The sequence below is a fragment of the Gopherus flavomarginatus genome, chromosome 2, assembly GCF_025201925.1.
Source record: "Gopherus flavomarginatus isolate rGopFla2 chromosome 2, rGopFla2.mat.asm, whole genome shotgun sequence".
Classification (NCBI taxonomy): Eukaryota; Metazoa; Chordata; order Testudines; family Testudinidae; genus Gopherus; species Gopherus flavomarginatus.
This window is the reverse complement of record NC_066618.1, coordinates 177,661,158-177,682,088: the sequence shown is the minus strand read 5'-3', so window position 1 is coordinate 177,682,088 and position 20,931 is coordinate 177,661,158. Positions and strand designations below refer to the sequence as shown.

Sequence of the window (20,931 nt, the reverse complement as noted above, 5' to 3'; positions counted from 1 at the left end):
TTTTTTAATTTAGATTACAGTAATGCTTAGCAGTCTCAACCAGGTTCAGGCCTCTCTGTGCTAGGTACTATATAAACACATAGTAAACTGTATGTATTTGAAAAACTCAGCAATGACACTTCATAAACTGTGAACCAGATTCTGTCACTTTAACTCATGTTGAATAGTAGCTTGCTCGACAAATTGTCTCTTTTGATTTCCATTCATGTCAGTGCAGTAACACCAGTATAAAACTAATGTAAATATGATTTCAGCAGGATTTCTAATGGAGGAAAGTTCTACTCACTGGCAATCAAAATCTAGCTCACAGGGCTTTTTTACCTGCTACCCATACTCACACTGAGTAGCCCTACTCCACAATCAGACCTATTGGAATCACTGGGAGTGCTTATTGAACATAGTATTACTTAGTGTGAGTAAGGGTGTTAGAATCTGGCCCTGTATGTCTGTGTGTGTTTTACTTACAAGTTACGCTAGGAAGCAGCTGGGATGCTACTTACCTTTATCTTTCTCAAGTCATCTTCAACATCTTTTTCTAGTTGCTCACAGTAAAATGGCTTATATTTCTGACTAATTTCTGCAGGAAAGGAAGATTTGGGGAAAGTAGTTTTAAATAGCAAATATAAATGACTGTGCTGCTTAGCTCACTTTCACCAAAACATTAACCAGTTAGTTATATAAGTGTATAACAGGAGTGGGCTCATAAAAATTAAAGCAATGTTAGCGGGGCTGATTTAGTCTTAAAAAAGAATGTAATAACTGAATTCTTGTTCACTTAAGTATTGCATACACTCAGTTGCATTGGGCTATTTAATAAACACCTATCAACACAACTGCAAAGCCCGCACAGGCTGTGACTTTAAGACAGGTGACTACAAAGACAAGGAGTGACAGCCAGGTTCTTTCAACAGCATTATGCTTTGCTTCCTATGTTCTAAGCTCCTGTAGTGTCTTAGCAAGACAAAGATACAATTCTATCCAGCTTTAGGGCTAAACTCTGGTATATAATCACTGGCCTGAGCCGGGGAGCTCTGGATACCAGGTGGCACCCACAGTAGACGCCCTTTGCATGCAATCAGCGGTGTAATGGACCCCTATTCTTTGAGATACCCCCTCTAGGGTGCATGGAGGGAGCAGGTTTCTGTGCTCCCCCAAGCACAAGGACTGCAATTTGGGACTGGCCCTTTTGAAGGACATGCAAAAAGAGGGAGAAGCCTTCTCCCTCATCCTCATCCATCCCCTTCATCTCACCTATGCCATGGGCAGTCAAAATCTACAAAGCACCTCATATACAAACTATATCCCAAATGGAGTCCCTTGCTCCATGAGTGGTCTGCTCATAACAGCTTTATAGTACTACTTACTTTCTCTGAAAAGTGTTTTCTTATTATCCCCATTTTACTGATGGGGAGACACTGAGGCACAGTACTCATATAGACCTGATGTACTAGCAGCAGAATATGCAGGATTGAGACCTCTGTTTGCCAGAAGCTGGGATTGGGTGACAGGGCATGGATCACTTGATAACCTGTCTGTTCATTCCCTTTGGGGCACCTGCCATTGGCCACTGTCAGAGGACAGGACACTGGGCTTGATGGACCTTTGGTCTGACCCAGTATGACCGTTCCTATGTTCATGGACTTGACTTGTATGTGTGAAGAGATTAATTTTTATTTTGAAAAGAAATCTAAGAGACACAAGCCTGTTACAAACAAAAATCATGACCTTTCTGAAAGAATTAAGCTCATTTTGCCATATTTTTTAAAACACTGGATATGTCCAGATAAAAATAATCCTGAAGCAGTATTTTACCTGAAAAGGTTGGCCGATTTTCTGTCTCTTGTTGCCAACAGTGCTTCATTAAGTCGATAATTTCCTTTGGACAATTGTCTTTAATATCTTCTGTATTTGGCCTGTTCCCATTCATGATGCCAAAGCAAATGTGTGTTTCATTTATAGCATCTGAAAAACAAAACCTCAGATCAGACTCCAAATCACAGAGTTTTGCTACCATGAAAGGTCATCTCCTAGAAACGGCAAAGAAAGTGCCTCATTTAGATCCACAAATCTGCTGGCACATGAAAATACTTACTCTATGGATCTGACTCTGAAACCCTCACTCGTGATGAGTAGTACTTACTGTGAGTTCAGTTACTTGCATGAGTATCTCCTACTCAACAGGAGTTAGAGTTACGGAATTGAACCCCCCTCGGGCCTGATTTTCAGTTGCTTTGTTCTAGTGCTTGGAGTAAAAACAGGGATTTGGCCTCAAAGGCAGTTTTAAGCCATCTAACTGTACCTGTATTCCAGAGCTGGTCAGGGGCCTAGTTGGCGACCAGGCCCTTAGCCTGCTCCAACTTCTGCTCTGCTTCCCATGGCCGTCTGTGCCAGGGGCTGGGAGTAAGTCTGGCAAGTATCCCTTAAGCCAGCTCTCCGCCAGTGGAGGCCCACTGCACTGGAAGGATTCTCCTAGGGGTTTCTCTGACACCTTCCAGGCCAGGAGTGGCAGAACTTAGCATAACTAAGAAGTAGGTTACCAGTGAGCAAATGCAAGATTAGTGCACGTAACACTCTGAGTATGTCTACATTTCAGAGACTATACCACCATAACTATGTCTGCATAGCTGTAGCAACATAACCCTATAGCGTGGGTGCAGCCTACCTTGACAGCAGGACCGGTGCTAGGGGTTTGAGCGCCCTAGGCAAACGGCAATTTCGCCGCCCCGCGCGCTGGTGCCGTGGCTCCAGTGGAGCTGCCGCTGTTATTCCTGTGGACGGTCGGCTGCTCCTGCGGCTCTGGTGGAGCTGCCGCAGTCGTGCCTGCAGGAGGTCCACCGGAGCCGCGCGAGCAGCCGACCGTCCACAGGCACCACTGCAGCAGGTCCACTGGAGCCGCCTGCCGCCCCCTCCGGCAAAATGCCACCCACCAATAATTCTGGCGCCCTAGGCGATTGCCTAGCCCGCCTAAATGCAAGTGCCGGCCCTGCTTGACAGAAGTTTTTTCTGTCGCTGTAGGAACACCAAGTCCCTGAACAACAACTGCTACATCAATGGAAGAATTCTTCCCTCGACATAGCTGCATCTACACTCAGGGTTACGTTGGCATAACTACGTCAGTCAGGGACATAGAGTTTTCACACCCCTAAATGAAGTAGTTGTTTTGACCTAGCTTGTAAGTGCAGACCAGGCCTAAGTGCAAATGCTGCACGTAAAACTTGTATCTGCCTCTTGAAAATCTGGCCCAGCCAGTATTTAGTATCTGATATAAGTTTCAGCACAAACAGGTTTGTAACAGGTAGTTAATGCAGTGTGTAATGTAGTATAGTCAAGTGGAGTGTTGTATCAACATGGCAAGAGGAGGTTATAATCCCCCAGGTGAAATGTGATTGGTGCAACAGAAGTATATAGAAGGGGAGGAGAGAGAGAAAACCAAAGGTGGTGGTGGTGGGTGTATAGTGGGGAAGGGAGTTCTATAGAACAGGAATTAATAGTTGATAAGTTTAGTAGCCTCTATGACACATGGGGATCCAGCAGAAACCCATCATTTTACTAGTAAACATCCCCAACTAGGGCATTCATTCAGATTCTAGAGTTTTACTAAACTAGCAAGGCCTAAGTAAAATGGAAAACAACAAGGGTTTAAAATGGAAATGGTTCTCCAAACTTGGAATCAGTCTGTTTGGATTTCAGGAGGATGACAGAGCATCACCACCAGTGCCTGAGAGTGAGGTATTTCAGAAACTAACACCAGCTTTATCGTACGTGGTCAGTTAGGAGAAACACTCCTAACGAGAGGTACTGCTTTCAGCTCTGGAAGCCAGAATTAAAGTGTGATTGAACCTCCAAGTAATATGAGCTTAGCAGTTATTTGTCCACATCATGCAGAAATGTCAGTTTCTGATCAGATGAGACCCAGAATTGCAATAGCAGGGATGATGCATGTCAGCTGTGAGTGCCACTGGGTGAGTTATGTGGGGAAGCTTGTACTTTGGTGGCCAATCCTAACCTGCTCCAAGCATTGCTCTGAGTTTCCAATGCTCACTAACATTCACAGGAAATTAATCAAAGGAAACAAATAACAGTATGGAAAAGTAAAATATGCCTATGTCTGCTATATTGTAACTGAATTGATTTTAAGTGTGTTATGGACGTTACAAACTAGGATTCCACCAAATCTCTGATATATCTTAAGACTGATAAGATAAGTGGTCTAGTGGTCAAAGCACAGGACTGGGAGTCAGGAATTTCTAAATTCTAATCCCAGCCTTGGACAGTGACTCCTTCCATGGCCTTGGACAAGTCACTTAACCCATCTGCCTTAGATTCCCCCCAAGGTAACAACAACAACATAGGTGCACTGTGAGGATTAATTAGGCCTTGTCTATACTTGGAAACAGCCCTAATTTAGCAATCGATGGCCAACAATTGCTGTAGCTGCATCAATGCTGATCCTTAAGTATACACAAAAGCAAGCTAGGGTTTGTACCAACTGAGATAACTGGGGTTTACTGCTGCTTCAAGTAGGGATAAACTTCAATTAGCTCCATCAATACAAACCTCTACATGTCTTTGTCCACCCTTAAAGGGAAGTACTGGTGCAGCTGTACCAATTATTGGTCACCAATTGCAGAATAGGAGCTATTCTTGAGTAGAGACAAGAACATAATGCTTATAGGACATTTTGAAATGTTATGTGCTAAGTACTGTAAGTCTTAATTTTATAGCTTCCTTAAAGCAAACTCATTTAGCAATATGAGTCTCTCCAAGTGACCTACTTTCATATGGCTCTTTGTTGGCAAAAATTGCCCAGAGCACTATGCCAAAACTGTAAACATCTGACTTCTCCACAGGTTTTGTGTTAATTGAGAGTAAGTGCTCCGGGGCCATATAGAAAAGAGTGCCAGCGGCGCTCCTGGACGCGCTTTTGGAATTGCTCTTGATTTTCCTCTGCCGGCTGGTCTCTTCTTTGGTCAGTCTACTCCAGTTTTTAAAGCAGGCGACACCAAGATCTGCAATCTGTAAAACAGGTCAAATCAGAGCTACTGAAAATGGAGAATGTGGCTAATAAAGGGGAGAGAAGGAGCAAATTGTTTCACATATTACTCAAGGTTTGTTAAATATGAGGGAATATTTATTGAAATGATGACTTATTTGAAAACTCAAACTCTTCAATAAGTATAACCAAAGAGGGCCAATTAAAGCATATTTTAAAGATCTCTGTGAATTTGTTGCCTGAATCAAATATTTTTGTCAACTGAGACACATTGAATTTTAACAAGTTGAGACACTGTTATAGCCCAACCATGTTATAACATAACATGGCTTTGCTAATATAGATGAGACCAAACTGGGTTATAATCATGTTAGAGAATGGAAGATCAGGGTGAAATTCATCCCAGTGCAGGAGGTCAACACAGATAAACAGTGGCTAAGATTAGGATAGGCGAATTAACCAATTCAATCCCAATTACAAAGAGGTTTCAACAACACTGTCTCTTAGCCCCCTTTTCTTTTTAACTTTTATATCAATTATGTTTTAGCATTAAAAGGGCATCAGTATTCGCACCCCTGCAATTATGAGTCACTTTGTCTTATTCTATGCAGACAACACGGTTCTACCTCAAACACCATTGGGACTGAAGCGTTTATTAAACTCATTTGGTTTATACTGTCAATGGGAGGGCCTCTTGATAGATTATTTGAAAACTAAAGCAACTGTCTTTAGTCAGAGACAGAGGTTTCATAAATGGAAGCTCAATGGGCAGTGTATTGAACAAGTTAGGCCTTTCTCCTACCTGGGTATCTGATTCCCACAAAATTGTTTGTCGGATAAACATATTCCGGTAACAAAAGAAGGCCTCAAATTCAGTGCAAGCTGTGTTACATATTTCCTGGACTCCTGAGGGCCACTTAATTGCACCAGCCTTAAAGAGTATTCTGAGACTTGGATTTTGTATGGCGCTTGGATTTTAAATGGCACAGAAATATGGGAATGGAATGATCCCCACTGCCCCCGGGACTGGAAGTGATTAAGAACAAATTTCTCAGGAAGATTCTTGGTCTCCCAAATAATACCCCAGCTGTTCTTACAGTTGAGACAGGTCTGAACTCTATTCTATCCAAAGTGCAGTATAGGAATATTAATTTTTGGCTTTGCATTCATAGCATGCACCCATAGCGTTTGTCAAGGTTAGACTTAGCAGAACGGGTCAGTAGGACTTTTTCACATAAATTTCCATTCTCTAGGTTTCTCGGGATTGGAAAGAATTAGATTTAAGTTTAAAAATGTGAAATCCATAATCTGGTCGAGAACAGAAGATATTAATAAGCAAATATATATGGTAGTGATTCTATTTCAAATAGGTCACCTTGGTTCCTCCATGTTAAAAAGACTCCTGGGTATGCCAGATATTTAGATAGTTTGTGTAATAACTTGCTAAGGAGGGCCATGAGAGCTCTCCATTTTCAATCAATGAAGACTGCTTACTCAGAAAGCCGATATACTGGCACCGAGAAATGTAACCACCTCTGTCCATGAGGTTTTAGGCATTATTTATTACATTGTAACCTGTATTGCCACTTGAGGTCAAAATGGCTTTCCGTGTTTTTGTCCCAGATGCCTTTTTCTATGCCCTCTCAGATTAGGAACTGTTAAGAACTGACAATGTACTGTGAGCTGAGCAGTTGCTCCATTTGCATGATCAGCTGCTAAAATAAGGAAAAGGCAAGTGATACAGTGATCATATATGGTTTAATGGTGTATGTCCTTTTTAATTTTTATTTGTAAGTATTTTAACGTTTTTGATTGTTTTCAGTTTCATTGTAATACTGTTGGGATTTGTGTTAGCCCTAGGTGAATGAATTCATCACAGATAAGTCGCTATTAATAAACTTTGTGTCCCCTAGACTTCCTGTAGCTCCCTAGTAGGCCAAATTCAGAAGTGATGTATAACGTGTATGGGTGAGTATAACTTACATGTTGGTAAGGAGGTGCAAGTCTAAGTTGATGGTAGACGCACGCTGTGGGAGACTTATACCAATCCAGACTCTATCTAACTCCCCTAGGCCCAATCTTCTCTAGAACATTGGTTTGTCCTTACAGATGTTAGCAATGTTGGGGGACCTTGTGCAGACTGGTCACCAGCTGTTGCTTTAACCACCATGTTAACCCAACCTGCTCAGAGCAGGTCTGACTCATCTCTAAATTTGGCTTCAGAGCTTTAATGGGGTTCTGTAACATGATTATGAGCACTTGGTTTGGTTCCATCCATGTAAACAAGACCAAATATTAAGATGAGTTATCCAATTACATATGCAGTATTGATGGGGGCGTAATCATTTGGTGTCTCTGCAGTTAGCTTCTCTTAGCCTCTCTGCAGGATGTTCCAAAGTTGTTTTTTTTTTCCTTTTGCTGTTAGCTCATGTGACATGACAAGTCTGAGCTAATGACAAGTGACATATATCAAGCAACAGAGCTTTCCTTACAAGAGGCTCATTAAATAACAGCATTGGCCTACTAAACCCAGGGTTGTGAGTTCAGTCCTTCAATTCCCATTTAGGGAACTGGGGTAAAAATCTGTCTGGGGATTGGTCCTGCTTTGAGCAGGGGGTTGGACTAGATGACCTCCTGAGGTCCCTTCCAACCCTGATATTCTATGATTCTATGCCTTTAACTGCAAGTAATGACAGGGGAGACTGTTTCAGTAGTTCATCTTCACAGGACGTATGTCCACAGGACAAAAGACATGGGCTGCTGCAGATCCTACTCAGATTTATTCAGCAGCAGGCACCATGCATAGGGGATTTGATTCAAAGCACCTGAAGTCAGTACAAAAACTTCAGTTGACTTCAATGGGCTTTGGATCGGGCCCACAAAACACTTCTGTCAAGGTCTGTGTCACTGCTTTTCTTCTGTAGCTGCTGGCTGACATCTAAAAGTAAGGAAGAGAGGGAAGGAAGCACACACAAAAAAGAAAAGGTTAAAAAAGGAAAATGCAGGAAGAGGGAAAGCACAGGAAGAGAAAACACATATGAGACAAGAACAAAGGTGTGATATTTGCCATAAAACAGTTTGATGTGCTGTTCTGGTATTTCTATTTTTTCTCAAGTTGTGTTTGTTGAGGTTTGTCTAAAAGTAATAACTTGTAGATAAATTAATGAATAAAATAACCAAGTGAGCAAAGTCAGTATTTTCTCTCTACTTTCCATCCCATATAGTTTTGGCAGAGATAATGAACATTTCAGGATCAACTTGTCGGTGGGCCACCACATTTTAAAGATGGGCTACTAAAATTTGATATTTGACAGCCCACTGGACTACTAGTTTATTAATCCTTGATAAACTCCAGCCTATATAGGAGGAGCCACACTCTGTGGTCCAAATCACAAGTGTTCTGTGTTTAAATTCTAACAGTACCTTAATGTGAAAGTCATCGTCTACAAGGATGTTTTCTGGTTTCAAGTCTTTGTGTACCAAACTCTGCTCATTTAAATAAAGCATTCCTTCAATGATCTCCAAGATGAACCGCCCTTTCACAGACAAGGGAATAGTGGACTAAAAGAAAGAAAAGGGAAAAAAATTATCAAAACTATTGCATAGTACAGTAGGTCTCAAACTTTTTTACTGGTGACCCCTTTCACATCGCAAATCTCTGAGTGCGAGCCCCCTAATAAGTTAAACACACTGTTTAATATACTTAACACCATCATAAATGCTGGAGGCAAGTGGAGTTTGGGGTGGAGATTGACAGCTCACAAACCCCCAAGTAATGACCTCATGACCTCCTGAGGGGTCCCGACCCCCAGTTTGAGAACTCCTGGCATAGTACATCATAAAATGAAACAAATGGCCTTTCAGGGGCTCTCCCTCTCAGCCTCCCACAGTATCTTTGCTCAAAGTGGGAATTAAAAATCACTGAAGTCCTTCTTGGACCTAGATTCCATTCAATTGCACCAGAGTAAATCTGGAGTATCTCTGTATTTACACTTACACCCTGTGAGAACCACAGCAGTTCTGCTGCTTTTAGAATCTGCTCTACCTGTAGAGGCAGAGGCTGCATTTGGCCCTACAGCAGGGAAAAGGGGATCAGAAATTGAAGATTCTATGCATAGTTATTTCCTTTGGCAACAAAAGCCACATCCTGTCCTTTTAAAATTTCTTATCAACCTTGACTGGAAGGTTTGCTTTCACTTCCCCTTATGAATAAGGTATAAACAACATTACATCTGTAACCTCCCTAAACCAAAACTTACACCAAGCAAATCACTGATTATTTTTTTCTGCCAAATAAAAGCATAAAGTAAAATCTCTAAGAAACCAGAAAAAACACTGCATCTTTTAAGTGATTTTTAAGATATTCAGCAGTTTCAGCTTCCCACAATAGTAACTAATGAATGCACATATGAGAGATTTATTTTCTTCACTACTCACTGTTTTAAGTACTTTCATCAAGTTTCCCTTGTGCACATACTCCATCACCAGAGAGTAGTTCCCATCTTCCAGAATGATGCCTAGTAATTTCACCACCCGATCGTGACTTAGTTTGCGCATAATCTTTCCTTCTTCAAGAAGGGAAGCATTATATCTGTGAAATGGAAACAACAGGATTACATTGTGTACAGGTATCAGACTGGTAAGAGCATAGTAAGGCATAAATATCCTGTTGACTCAGTGAAAGTGATGGCCAGAAAAGTAAGTACATCTTCATGACCTCTTTAAGGTGGGCCAGGTCTTCAGAATCCACTGAATTCTGTTTATACCATCTGAGCCTCTAGCCTAGTAACTTTTATATCTGTTCCCAACTTAACTAGTCTGTCCACATACTCTTAATTTAGGGCAGCAAAGAATCCTGTGGCACCTTATAGACTAACAGACGTTTTGGAGCATGAGCTTTCGTGGGTGAATACCCACTTCCTCAGATGCATGTAATGGAAATATCCAGGGGCAGGTATATATATGTGTGCTAGCAAGCAAGCTAGAGATAACGAGGTCAGTTCAGTCAGGGAGGATGAGGCCCTGTTCTAGCAGTTGAGGTGTGAAAACCAAGAGAGGAGAAACTGGTTCTGTAATTGGCAAGCCATTCACAGTCTTTGCGCCATCCACAGCCTCAGAAACCACCCTGACATTATCATCAAAGAGGCTGATAAAGGAGGTGCCGTTGTCATCATGAACAGGTCTGACTATCAAAAGGAGGCAGCCAGACAACTCTCCAATACCAAATTCTACAGGCCACTTCCCTCAGATCCCACTGAGGAATACACTAAGAAACTACAGCATCTACTCAGGACACTCCCTACACTAACACCAGAAGAAATCAACATACCCCTAGAGCCCCGACCAGGGTTATTCTATCTACTACCCAAGATCCACAAACCCGGAAATCCTGGACGCCCCATCATCTCGGGCATTGGCACTCTCACCGAAGGACTGTCTGGATATATGGACTCTCTACTCAGACCCTATGCCACCAGCACTCCCAGCTATCTCCGCGACACCACTGATTTCCTGAGGAAACTACAATGCATTGGTGACCTCCCAGAAAACACCATCCTAGCCACCATGGATGTAGAGGCTCTCTACACAAACATCCCACACACAGATGGAATACAAGCTGTCAGGAACACTATCCCTGATGATGCCACAGCACAACTGGCTGCTGAACTCTGTGCCTTTATACTTACACACAACTATTTCAAATTTGATGACAATATATATCTCCAGATCAGTGGCACTGCTATGGGCACCCGCATGGCCCCACAATATGCCAATATCTTCATGGCCGACCTGGAACAACGCTTCCTCAGCTCTCGTCCACTCACACCCCTTCTCTATCTACGCTACATTGATGACATCTTCATCATCTGGACCCATGGGAAGGAGACTCTGGAAAAATTCCACCATGATTTCAACAGCTTCCACCCCACCATCAACCTCAGCCTGGACCAATCTACACGGGAGGTCCACTTTCTTGACACCACGGTGCAAATAAGTGATGGTCACATTAACACCACCCTATATCGAAAACCCACCGACCGCTATGCCTACCTTCATGCCTCCAGCTTCCATCCCGGGCACATCACACGATCCATTGTCTACAGCCAAGCACTGAGGTACAACCGCATCTGCTCTGACCCCTCAGACAGAGACCAACACCTACAAAATCTCCACCAAGCATTCTCAAAACTACAATACCCGCAAGAGGAAATAAGGAAACAGATCAACAGAGCCAGACGTGTACCCAGAAGCCTCCTACTGCAAGACAAACCCAAGAGAGAAACCAACAGGACTCCACTGGCCATCACATACAGCCCCCAGCTAAAACCCCTCCAACGCATCATCAAGGATCTACAACCCATCCTGGACAATGATCCCACACTTTCACAGGCCTTGGGTGGCAGGCCAATCCTTGCCCACAGACAACCTGCCAACCTGAAACATATTCTCACCAGTGACTGCACACCACACCATAATAACTCTAGCTCAGGAACCAATCCATGCAACAAACCTCGATGCCAACTCTGCCCACATATCTACACCAGCGACACCATCACAGGACCTAACCAGATCAGCCACACCATCACTGGTTCATTCACCTGCACATCCACCAATGTAATATACGCCATCATATGCCAGCAATGCCCCTCTGCTATGTACATCGGCCAAACTGGACAGTCTCTACGGAAAAGGATAAATGGACACAAATCAGACATTAGGAATGGCAATATACAAAAACCTGTAGGAGAGCACTTCAACCTCCCTGGCCACACTATAGCAGACCTTAAGGTGGCCATCCTGCAGCAAAAAAAACTTCAGGACCAGACTTCAAAGAGAAACTGCTGAGCTTCAGTTCATCTGCAAATTTGACACCATCAGCTCAGGATTGAACAAAGACTGTGAACGGCTTGCCAATTACAGAACCAGTTTCTCCTCTCTTGGTTTTCACACCTCAACTGCTAGAACAGGGCCTCATCCTCCCTGATTGAACTGACCTCGTTATCTCTAGCTTGCTTGCTAGCACACATATATATACCTGCCCCTGGATATTTCCATTACATGCATCTGAGGAAGTGGGTATTCACCCACGAAAGCTCATGCTCCAAAACGTCTGTTAGTCTATAAGGTGCCACAGGATTCTTTGCTGCTTTTACAGATCCAGACTAACACGGCTACCCTCTGATACTTGACACCATGCAAGGCACTGCATTTAGCCGTATGGAATGGAAATCCATCAACCTCATGAAGAAACTTGCACAAATACAGACAGATATCATCTTCCTTTCCAAATGCAAACGGATGGACATCATACCAAATGGACTAAAGGTAAAAAATCCACTGCTATCTACATACTACACAGACCACAGTGAGAGATTATGCCATACTCTATCAAAAAAACTGAGGAACCACCTGATCAGCATCCTATACAGCAAACAGGAAAACATCAAAAAAGAGCTCTCCAACCTGGAGACTCTCATTAATAACCAAACTTCTATACAAACGGACTTCACTAGAATAAGACAGGAGATCTACATTACTCACTTCACCTCTCTTCAAAGGAAAAAGGACTGTAAGCTGTCTAAACTCCTACCTGCCACATGGGGCCACAACAGTGGTACCCCTAACCCACCCAGCAATATTGTCAATCTATCCAACTACACACTCAGCCCAGAAGAAAAGTCTGTCCTATCTCGGGGACTCTCTTTCTGCCCTGCCACCCCCACCAACATGATACAGTTCTGTGGCGATCTGGAAGCCTACTTTCGCCGTCTCCGACTCAAAGAATACTTCCAGGACAACACTGAACAGTGCACTGATACACGGGTGCCCTCCCACCAACAGCACAAGAAAAAGAACTCCACATGGACTCCTCCTGAGGGTCGAAATGACAGCCTGGACCTATACATTGAATGCTTCCGCCGGCGTGCACAGGCAGAAATCGTGGAACAACAACATCGCTTGCCTCACAACCTAAGTCGTGCAGAACGCAATGCCATCCACAGCCTCAGAAACCACCCTGACATTATCATCAAAGAGGCTGATAAAGGAGGTGCCGTTGTCATCATGAACAGGTCTGACTATCAAAAGGAGGCAGCCAGACAACTCTCCAATACCAAATTCTACAGGCCACTTCCCTCAGATCCCACTGAGGAATACACTAAGAAACTACAGCATCTACTCAGGACACTCCCTACACTAACACCAGAAGAAATCAACATACCCCTAGAGCCCCGACCAGGGTTATTCTATCTACTACCCAAGATCCACAAACCCGGAAATCCTGGACGCCCCATCATCTCGGGCATTGGCACTCTCACCGAAGGACTGTCTGGATATATGGACTCTCTACTCAGACCCTATGCCACCAGCACTCCCAGCTATCTCCGCGACACCACTGATTTCCTGAGGAAACTACAATGCATTGGTGACCTCCCAGAAAACACCATCCTAGCCACCATGGATGTAGAGGCTCTCTACACAAACATCCCACACACAGATGGAATACAAGCTGTCAGGAACACTATCCCTGATGATGCCACAGCACAACTGGCTGCTGAACTCTGTGCCTTTATACTTACACACAACTATTTCAAATTTGATGACAATATATATCTCCAGATCAGTGGCACTGCTATGGGCACCCGCATGGCCCCACAATATGCCAATATCTTCATGGCCGACCTGGAACAACGCTTCCTCAGCTCTCGTCCACTCACACCCCTTCTCTATCTACGCTACATTGATGACATCTTCATCATCTGGACCCATGGGAAGGAGACTCTGGAAAAATTCCACCATGATTTCAACAGCTTCCACCCCACCATCAACCTCAGCCTGGACCAATCTACACGGGAGGTCCACTTTCTTGACACCACGGTGCAAATAAGTGATGGTCACATTAACACCACCCTATATCGAAAACCCACCGACCGCTATGCCTACCTTCATGCCTCCAGCTTCCATCCCGGGCACATCACACGATCCATTGTCTACAGCCAAGCACTGAGGTACAACCGCATCTGCTCTGACCCCTCAGACAGAGACCAACACCTACAAAATCTCCACCAAGCATTCTCAAAACTACAATACCCGCAAGAGGAAATAAGGAAACAGATCAACAGAGCCAGACGTGTACCCAGAAGCCTCCTACTGCAAGACAAACCCAAGAGAGAAACCAACAGGACTCCACTGGCCATCACATACAGCCCCCAGCTAAAACCCCTCCAACGCATCATCAAGGATCTACAACCCATCCTGGACAATGATCCCACACTTTCACAGGCCTTGGGTGGCAGGCCAATCCTTGCCCACAGACAACCTGCCAACCTGAAACATATTCTCACCAGTGACTGCACACCACACCATAATAACTCTAGCTCAGGAACCAATCCATGCAACAAACCTCGATGCCAACTCTGCCCACATATCTACACCAGCGACACCATCACAGGACCTAACCAGATCAGCCACACCATCACTGGTTCATTCACCTGCACATCCACCAATGTAATATACGCCATCATATGCCAGCAATGCCCCTCTGCTATGTACATCGGCCAAACTGGACAGTCTCTACGGAAAAGGATAAATGGACACAAATCAGACATTAGGAATGGCAATATACAAAAACCTGTAGGAGAGCACTTCAACCTCCCTGGCCACACTATAGCAGACCTTAAGGTGGCCATCCTGCAGCAAAAAAACTTCAGGACCAGACTTCAAAGAGAAACTGCTGAGCTTCAGTTCATCTGCAAATTTGACACCATCAGCTCAGGATTGAACAAAGACTGTGAACGGCTTGCCAATTACAGAACCAGTTTCTCCTCTCTTGGTTTTCACACCTCAACTGCTAGAACAGGGCCTCATCCTCCCTGATTGAACTGACCTCGTTATCTCTAGCTTGCTTGCTAGCACACATATATATACCTGCCCCTGGATATTTCCATTACATGCATCTGAGGAAGTGGGTATTCACCCACGAAAGCTCATGCTCCAAAACGTCTGTTAGTCTATAAGGTGCCACAGGATTCTTTGCTGCTTTTACAGATCCAGACTAACACGGCTACCCTCTGATACTTGACACCATGCAAGGCACTGCATTTAGCCGTATGGAATGGAAATCCATCAACCTCATGAAGAAACTTGCACAAATACAGACAGATATCATCTTCCTTTCCAAATGCAAACGGATGGACATCATACCAAATGGACTAAAGGTAAAAAATCCACTGCTATCTACATACTACACAGACCACAGTGAGAGATTATGCCATACTCTATCAAAAAAACTGAGGAACCACCTGATCAGCATCCTATACAGCAAACAGGAAAACATCAAAAAAGAGCTCTCCAACCTGGAGACTCTCATTAATAACCAAACTTCTATACAAACGGACTTCACTAGAATAAGACAGGAGATCTACATTACTCACTTCACCTCTCTTCAAAGGAAAAAGGACTGTAAGCTGTCTAAACTCCTACCTGCCACATGGGGCCACAACAGTGGTACCCCTAACCCACCCAGCAATATTGTCAATCTATCCAACTACACACTCAGCCCAGAAGAAAAGTCTGTCCTATCTCGGGGACTCTCTTTCTGCCCTGCCACCCCCACCAACATGATACAGTTCTGTGGCGATCTGGAAGCCTACTTTCGCCATCTCCGACTCAAAGAATACTTCCAGGACAACACTGAACAGTGCACTGATACACGGGTGCCCTCCCACCAACAGCACAAGAAAAAGAACTCCACATGGACTCCTCCTGAGGGTCGAAATGACAGCCTGGACCTATACATTGAATGCTTCCGCCGGCGTGCACAGGCAGAAATCGTGGAACAACAACATCGCTTGCCTCACAACCTAAGTCGTGCAGAACGCAATGCCATCCACAGCCTCAGAAACCACCCTGACATTATCATCAAAGAGGCTGATAAAGGAGGTGCCGTTGTCATCATGAACAGGTCTGACTATCAAAAGGAGGCAGCCAGACAACTCTCCAATACCAAATTCTACAGGCCACTTCCCTCAGATCCCACTGAGGAATACACTAAGAAACTACAGCATCTACTCAGGACACTCCCTACACTAACACCAGAAGAAATCAACATACCCCTAGAGCCCCGACCAGGGTTATTCTATCTACTACCCAAGATCCACAAACCCGGAAATCCTGGACGCCCCATCATCTCGGGCATTGGCACTCTCACCGAAGGACTGTCTGGATATATGGACTCTCTACTCAGACCCTATGCCACCAGCACTCCCAGCTATCTCCGCGACACCACTGATTTCCTGAGGAAACTACAATGCATTGGTGACCTCCCAGAAAACACCATCCTAGCCACCATGGATGTAGAGGCTCTCTACACAAACATCCCACACACAGATGGAATACAAGCTGTCAGGAACACTATCCCTGATGATGCCACAGCACAACTGGCTGCTGAACTCTGTGCCTTTATACTTACACACAACTATTTCAAATTTGATGACAATATATATCTCCAGATCAGTGGCACTGCTATGGGCACCCGCATGGCCCCACAATATGCCAATATCTTCATGGCCGACCTGGAACAACGCTTCCTCAGCTCTCGTCCACTCACACCCCTTCTCTATCTACGCTACATTGATGACATCTTCATCATCTGGACCCATGGGAAGGAGACTCTGGAAAAATTCCACCATGATTTCAACAGCTTCCACCCCACCATCAACCTCAGCCTGGACCAATCTACACGGGAGGTCCACTTTCTTGACACCACGGTGCAAATAAGTGATGGTCACATTAACACCACCCTATATCGAAAACCCACCGACCGCTATGCCTACCTTCATGCCTCCAGCTTCCATCCCGGGCACATCACACGATCCATTGTCTACAGCCAAGCACTGAGGTACAACCGCATCTGCTCTGACCCCTCAGACAGAGACCAACACCTACAAAATCTCCACCAAGCATTCTCAAAACTACAATACCCGCAAGAGGAAATAAGGAAACAGATCAACAGAGCCAGACGTGTACCCAGAAGCCTCCTACTGCAAGACAAACCCAAGAGAGAAACCAACAGGACTCCACTGGCCATCACATACAGCCCCCAGCTAAAACCCCTCCAACGCATCATCAAGGATCTACAACCCATCCTGGACAATGATCCCACACTTTCACAGGCCTTGGGTGGCAGGCCAATCCTTGCCCACAGACAACCTGCCAACCTGAAACATATTCTCACCAGTGACTGCACACCACACCATAATAACTCTAGCTCAGGAACCAATCCATGCAACAAACCTCGATGCCAACTCTGCCCACATATCTACACCAGCGACACCATCACAGGACCTAACCAGATCAGCCACACCATCACTGGTTCATTCACCTGCACATCCACCAATGTAATATACGCCATCATATGCCAGCAATGCCCCTCTGCTATGTACATCGGCCAAACTGGACAGTCTCTACGGAAAAGGATAAATGGACACAAATCAGACATTAGGAATGGCAATATACAAAAACCTGTAGGAGAGCACTTCAACCTCCCTGGCCACACTATAGCAGACCTTAAGGTGGCCATCCTGCAGCAAAAAAACTTCAGGACCAGACTTCAAAGAGAAACTGCTGAGCTTCAGTTCATCTGCAAATTTGACACCATCAGCTCAGGATTGAACAAAGACTGTGAATGGCTTGCCAATTACAGAACCAGTTTCTCCTCTCTTGGTTTTCACACCTCAACTGCTAGAACAGGGCCTCATCCTCCCTGATTGAACTGACCTCGTTATCTCTAGCTTGCTTGCTAGCACACATATATATACCTGCCCCTGGATATTTCCATTACATGCATCTGAGGAAGTGGGTATTCACCCACGAAAGCTCATGCTCCAAAACGTCTGTTAGTCTATAAGGTGCCACAGGATTCTTTGCTGCTTTTACAGATCCAGACTAACACGGCTACCCTCTGATACTTGACACCATGCAAGGCACTGCATTTAGCCGTATGGAATGGAAATCCATCAACCTCATGAAGAAACTTGCACAAATACAGACAGATATCATCTTCCTTTCCAAATGCAAACGGATGGACATCATACCAAATGGACTAAAGGTAAAAAATCCACTGCTATCTACATACTACACAGACCACAGTGAGAGATTATGCCATACTCTATCAAAAAAACTGAGGAACCACCTGATCAGCATCCTATACAGCAAACAGGAAAACATCAAAAAAGAGCTCTCCAACCTGGAGACTCTCATTAATAACCAAACTTCTATACAAACGGACTTCACTAGAATAAGACAGGAGATCTACATTACTCACTTCACCTCTCTTCAAAGGAAAAAGGACTGTAAGCTGTCTAAACTCCTACCTGCCACATGGGGCCACAACAGTGGTACCCCTAACCCACCCAGCAATATTGTCAATCTATCCAACTACACACTCAGCCCAGAAGAAAAGTCTGTCCTATCTCGGGGACTCTCTTTCTGCCCTGCCACCCCCACCAACATGATACAGTTCTGTGGCGATCTGGAAGCCTACTTTCGCCATCTCCGACTCAAAGAATACTTCCAGGACAACACTGAACAGTGCACTGATACACGGGTGCCCTCCCACCAACAGCACAAGAAAAAGAACTCCACATGGACTCCTCCTGAGGGTCGAAATGACAGTCTGGACCTATACATTGAATGCTTCCGCCGGCGTGCACAGGCAGAAATCGTGGAACAACAACATCGCTTGCCTCACAACCTAAGTCGTGCAGAACGCAATGCCATCCACAGCCTCAGAAACCACCCTGACATTATCATCAAAGAGGCTGATAAAGGAGGTGCCGTTGTCATCATGAACAGGTCTGACTATCAAAAGGAGGCAGCCAGACAACTCTCCAATACCAAATTCTACAGGCCACTTCCCTCAGATCCCACTGAGGAATACACTAAGAAACTACAGCATCTACTCAGGACACTCCCTACACTAACACCAGAAGAAATCAACATACCCCTAGAGCCCCGACCAGGGTTATTCTATCTACTACCCAAGATCCACAAACCCGGAAATCCTGGACGCCCCATCATCTCGGGCATTGGCACTCTCACCGAAGGACTGTCTGGATATATGGACTCTCTACTCAGACCCTATGCCACCAGCACTCCCAGCTATCTCCGCGACACCACTGATTTCCTGAGGAAACTACAATGCATTGGTGACCTCCCAGAAAACACCATCCTAGCCACCATGGATGTAGAGGCTCTCTACACAAACATCCCACACACAGATGGAATACAAGCTGTCAGGAACACTATCCCTGATGATGCCACAGCACAACTGGCTGCTGAACTCTGTGCCTTTATACTTACACACAACTATTTCAAATTTGATGACAATATATATCTCCAGATCAGTGGCACTGCTATGGGCACCCGCATGGCCCCACAATATGCCAATATCTTCATGGCCGACCTGGAACAACGCTTCCTCAGCTCTCGTCCACTCACACCCCTTCTCTATCTACGCTACATTGATGACATCTTCATCATCTGGACCCATGGGAAGGAGACTCTGGAAAAATTCCACCATGATTTCAACAGCTTCCACCCCACCATCAACCTCAGCCTGGACCAATCTACACGGGAGGTCCACTTTCTTGACACCACGGTGCAAATAAGTGATGGTCACATTAACACCACCCTATATCGAAAACCCACCGACCGCTATGCCTACCTTCATGCCTCCAGCTTCCATCCCGGGCACATCACACGATCCATTGTCTACAGCCAAGCACTGAGGTACAACCGCATCTGCTCTGACCCCTCAGACAGAGACCAACACCTACAAAATCTCCACCAAGCATTCTCAAAACTACAATACCCGCAAGAGGAAATAAGGAAACAGATCAACAGAGCCAGACGTGTACCCAGAAGCCTCCTACTGCAAGACAAACCCAAGAGAGAAACCAACAGGACTCCACTGGCCATCACATACAGCCCCCAGCTAAAACCCCTCCAACGCATCATCAAGGATCTACAACCCATCCTGGACAATGATCCCACACTTTCACAGGCCTTGGGTGGCAGGCCAATCCTTGCCCACAGACAACCTGCCAACCTGAAACATATTCTCACCAGTGACTGCACACCACACCATAATAACTCTAGCTCAGGAACCAATCCATGCAACAAACCTCGATGCCAACTCTGCCCACATATCTACACCAGCGACACCATCACAGGACCTAACCAGATCAGCCACACCATCACTGGTTCATTCACCTGCACATCCACCAATGTAATATACGCCATCATATGCCAGCAATGCCCCTCTGCTATGTACATCGGCCAAACTGGACAGTCTCTACGGAAAAGGATAAATGGACACAAATCAGACATTAGGAATGGCAATATACAAAAACCTGTAGGAGAGCACTTCAACCTCCCTGGCCACACTATAGCAGACCTTAAGGTGGCCATCCTGCAGCAAAAAAACTTCAGGACCAGACTTCAAAGAGAAACTGCTGAGCTTCAGTTCATCTGCAAATTTGACACCATCAGCTCAGGATTGAACAAAGACTGTGAATGGCTTGCCAATTACAGAACCAGTTTCTCCTCTCTTGGTTTTCACACCTCAACTGCTAGAACAGGGCCTCATCCTCCCTGATTGAACTGACCTCGTTATCTCTAGCTTGCTTGCTAGCACACATATATATACCTGCCCCTGGATATTTCCATTACATGCATCTGAGGAAGTGGGTATTCACCCACGAAAGCTCATGCTCCAAAACGTCTGTTAGTCTATAAGGTGCCACAGGATTCTTTGCTGCTTTTACAGATCCAGACTAACACGGCTACCCTCTGATACTTAATTTAGGGCCTGATTTTCAGTAAGTGTGCAGGTATGCATGCTTTGTGTATGCAGTGCTAGATGTGTGTATGCAGAT

General features: G+C 44.8%; 1 protein-coding gene across 5 annotated transcripts in view; it reads right to left on the bottom strand.

Moving 5' to 3' along the window:
- Window positions 1–20,931, bottom strand: part of RIPK1 (receptor interacting serine/threonine kinase 1) — a 53,905-nt gene that overhangs the window by 10,199 nt on the left and 22,775 nt on the right. For all 5 annotated transcript variants that reach the window (XR_007772546.1, XM_050939969.1, XM_050939971.1 and 2 more), the window contains 5 exons: window positions 9,431–9,584; window positions 8,417–8,554; window positions 4,776–5,016; window positions 1,813–1,962; window positions 501–577 (listed from right to left, as the gene is read on the bottom strand). Coding sequence is in view for 4 of the 5 variants with exons in the window: in XM_050939969.1 (XP_050795926.1) it covers window positions 501–577; window positions 1,813–1,962; window positions 4,776–5,016; window positions 8,417–8,554; window positions 9,431–9,584 (760 nt within the window). In the remaining variant the exon portion in view is untranslated. The remainder of the gene's footprint in view (window positions 1–500; window positions 578–1,812; window positions 1,963–4,775; window positions 5,017–8,416; window positions 8,555–9,430; window positions 9,585–20,931) is intronic.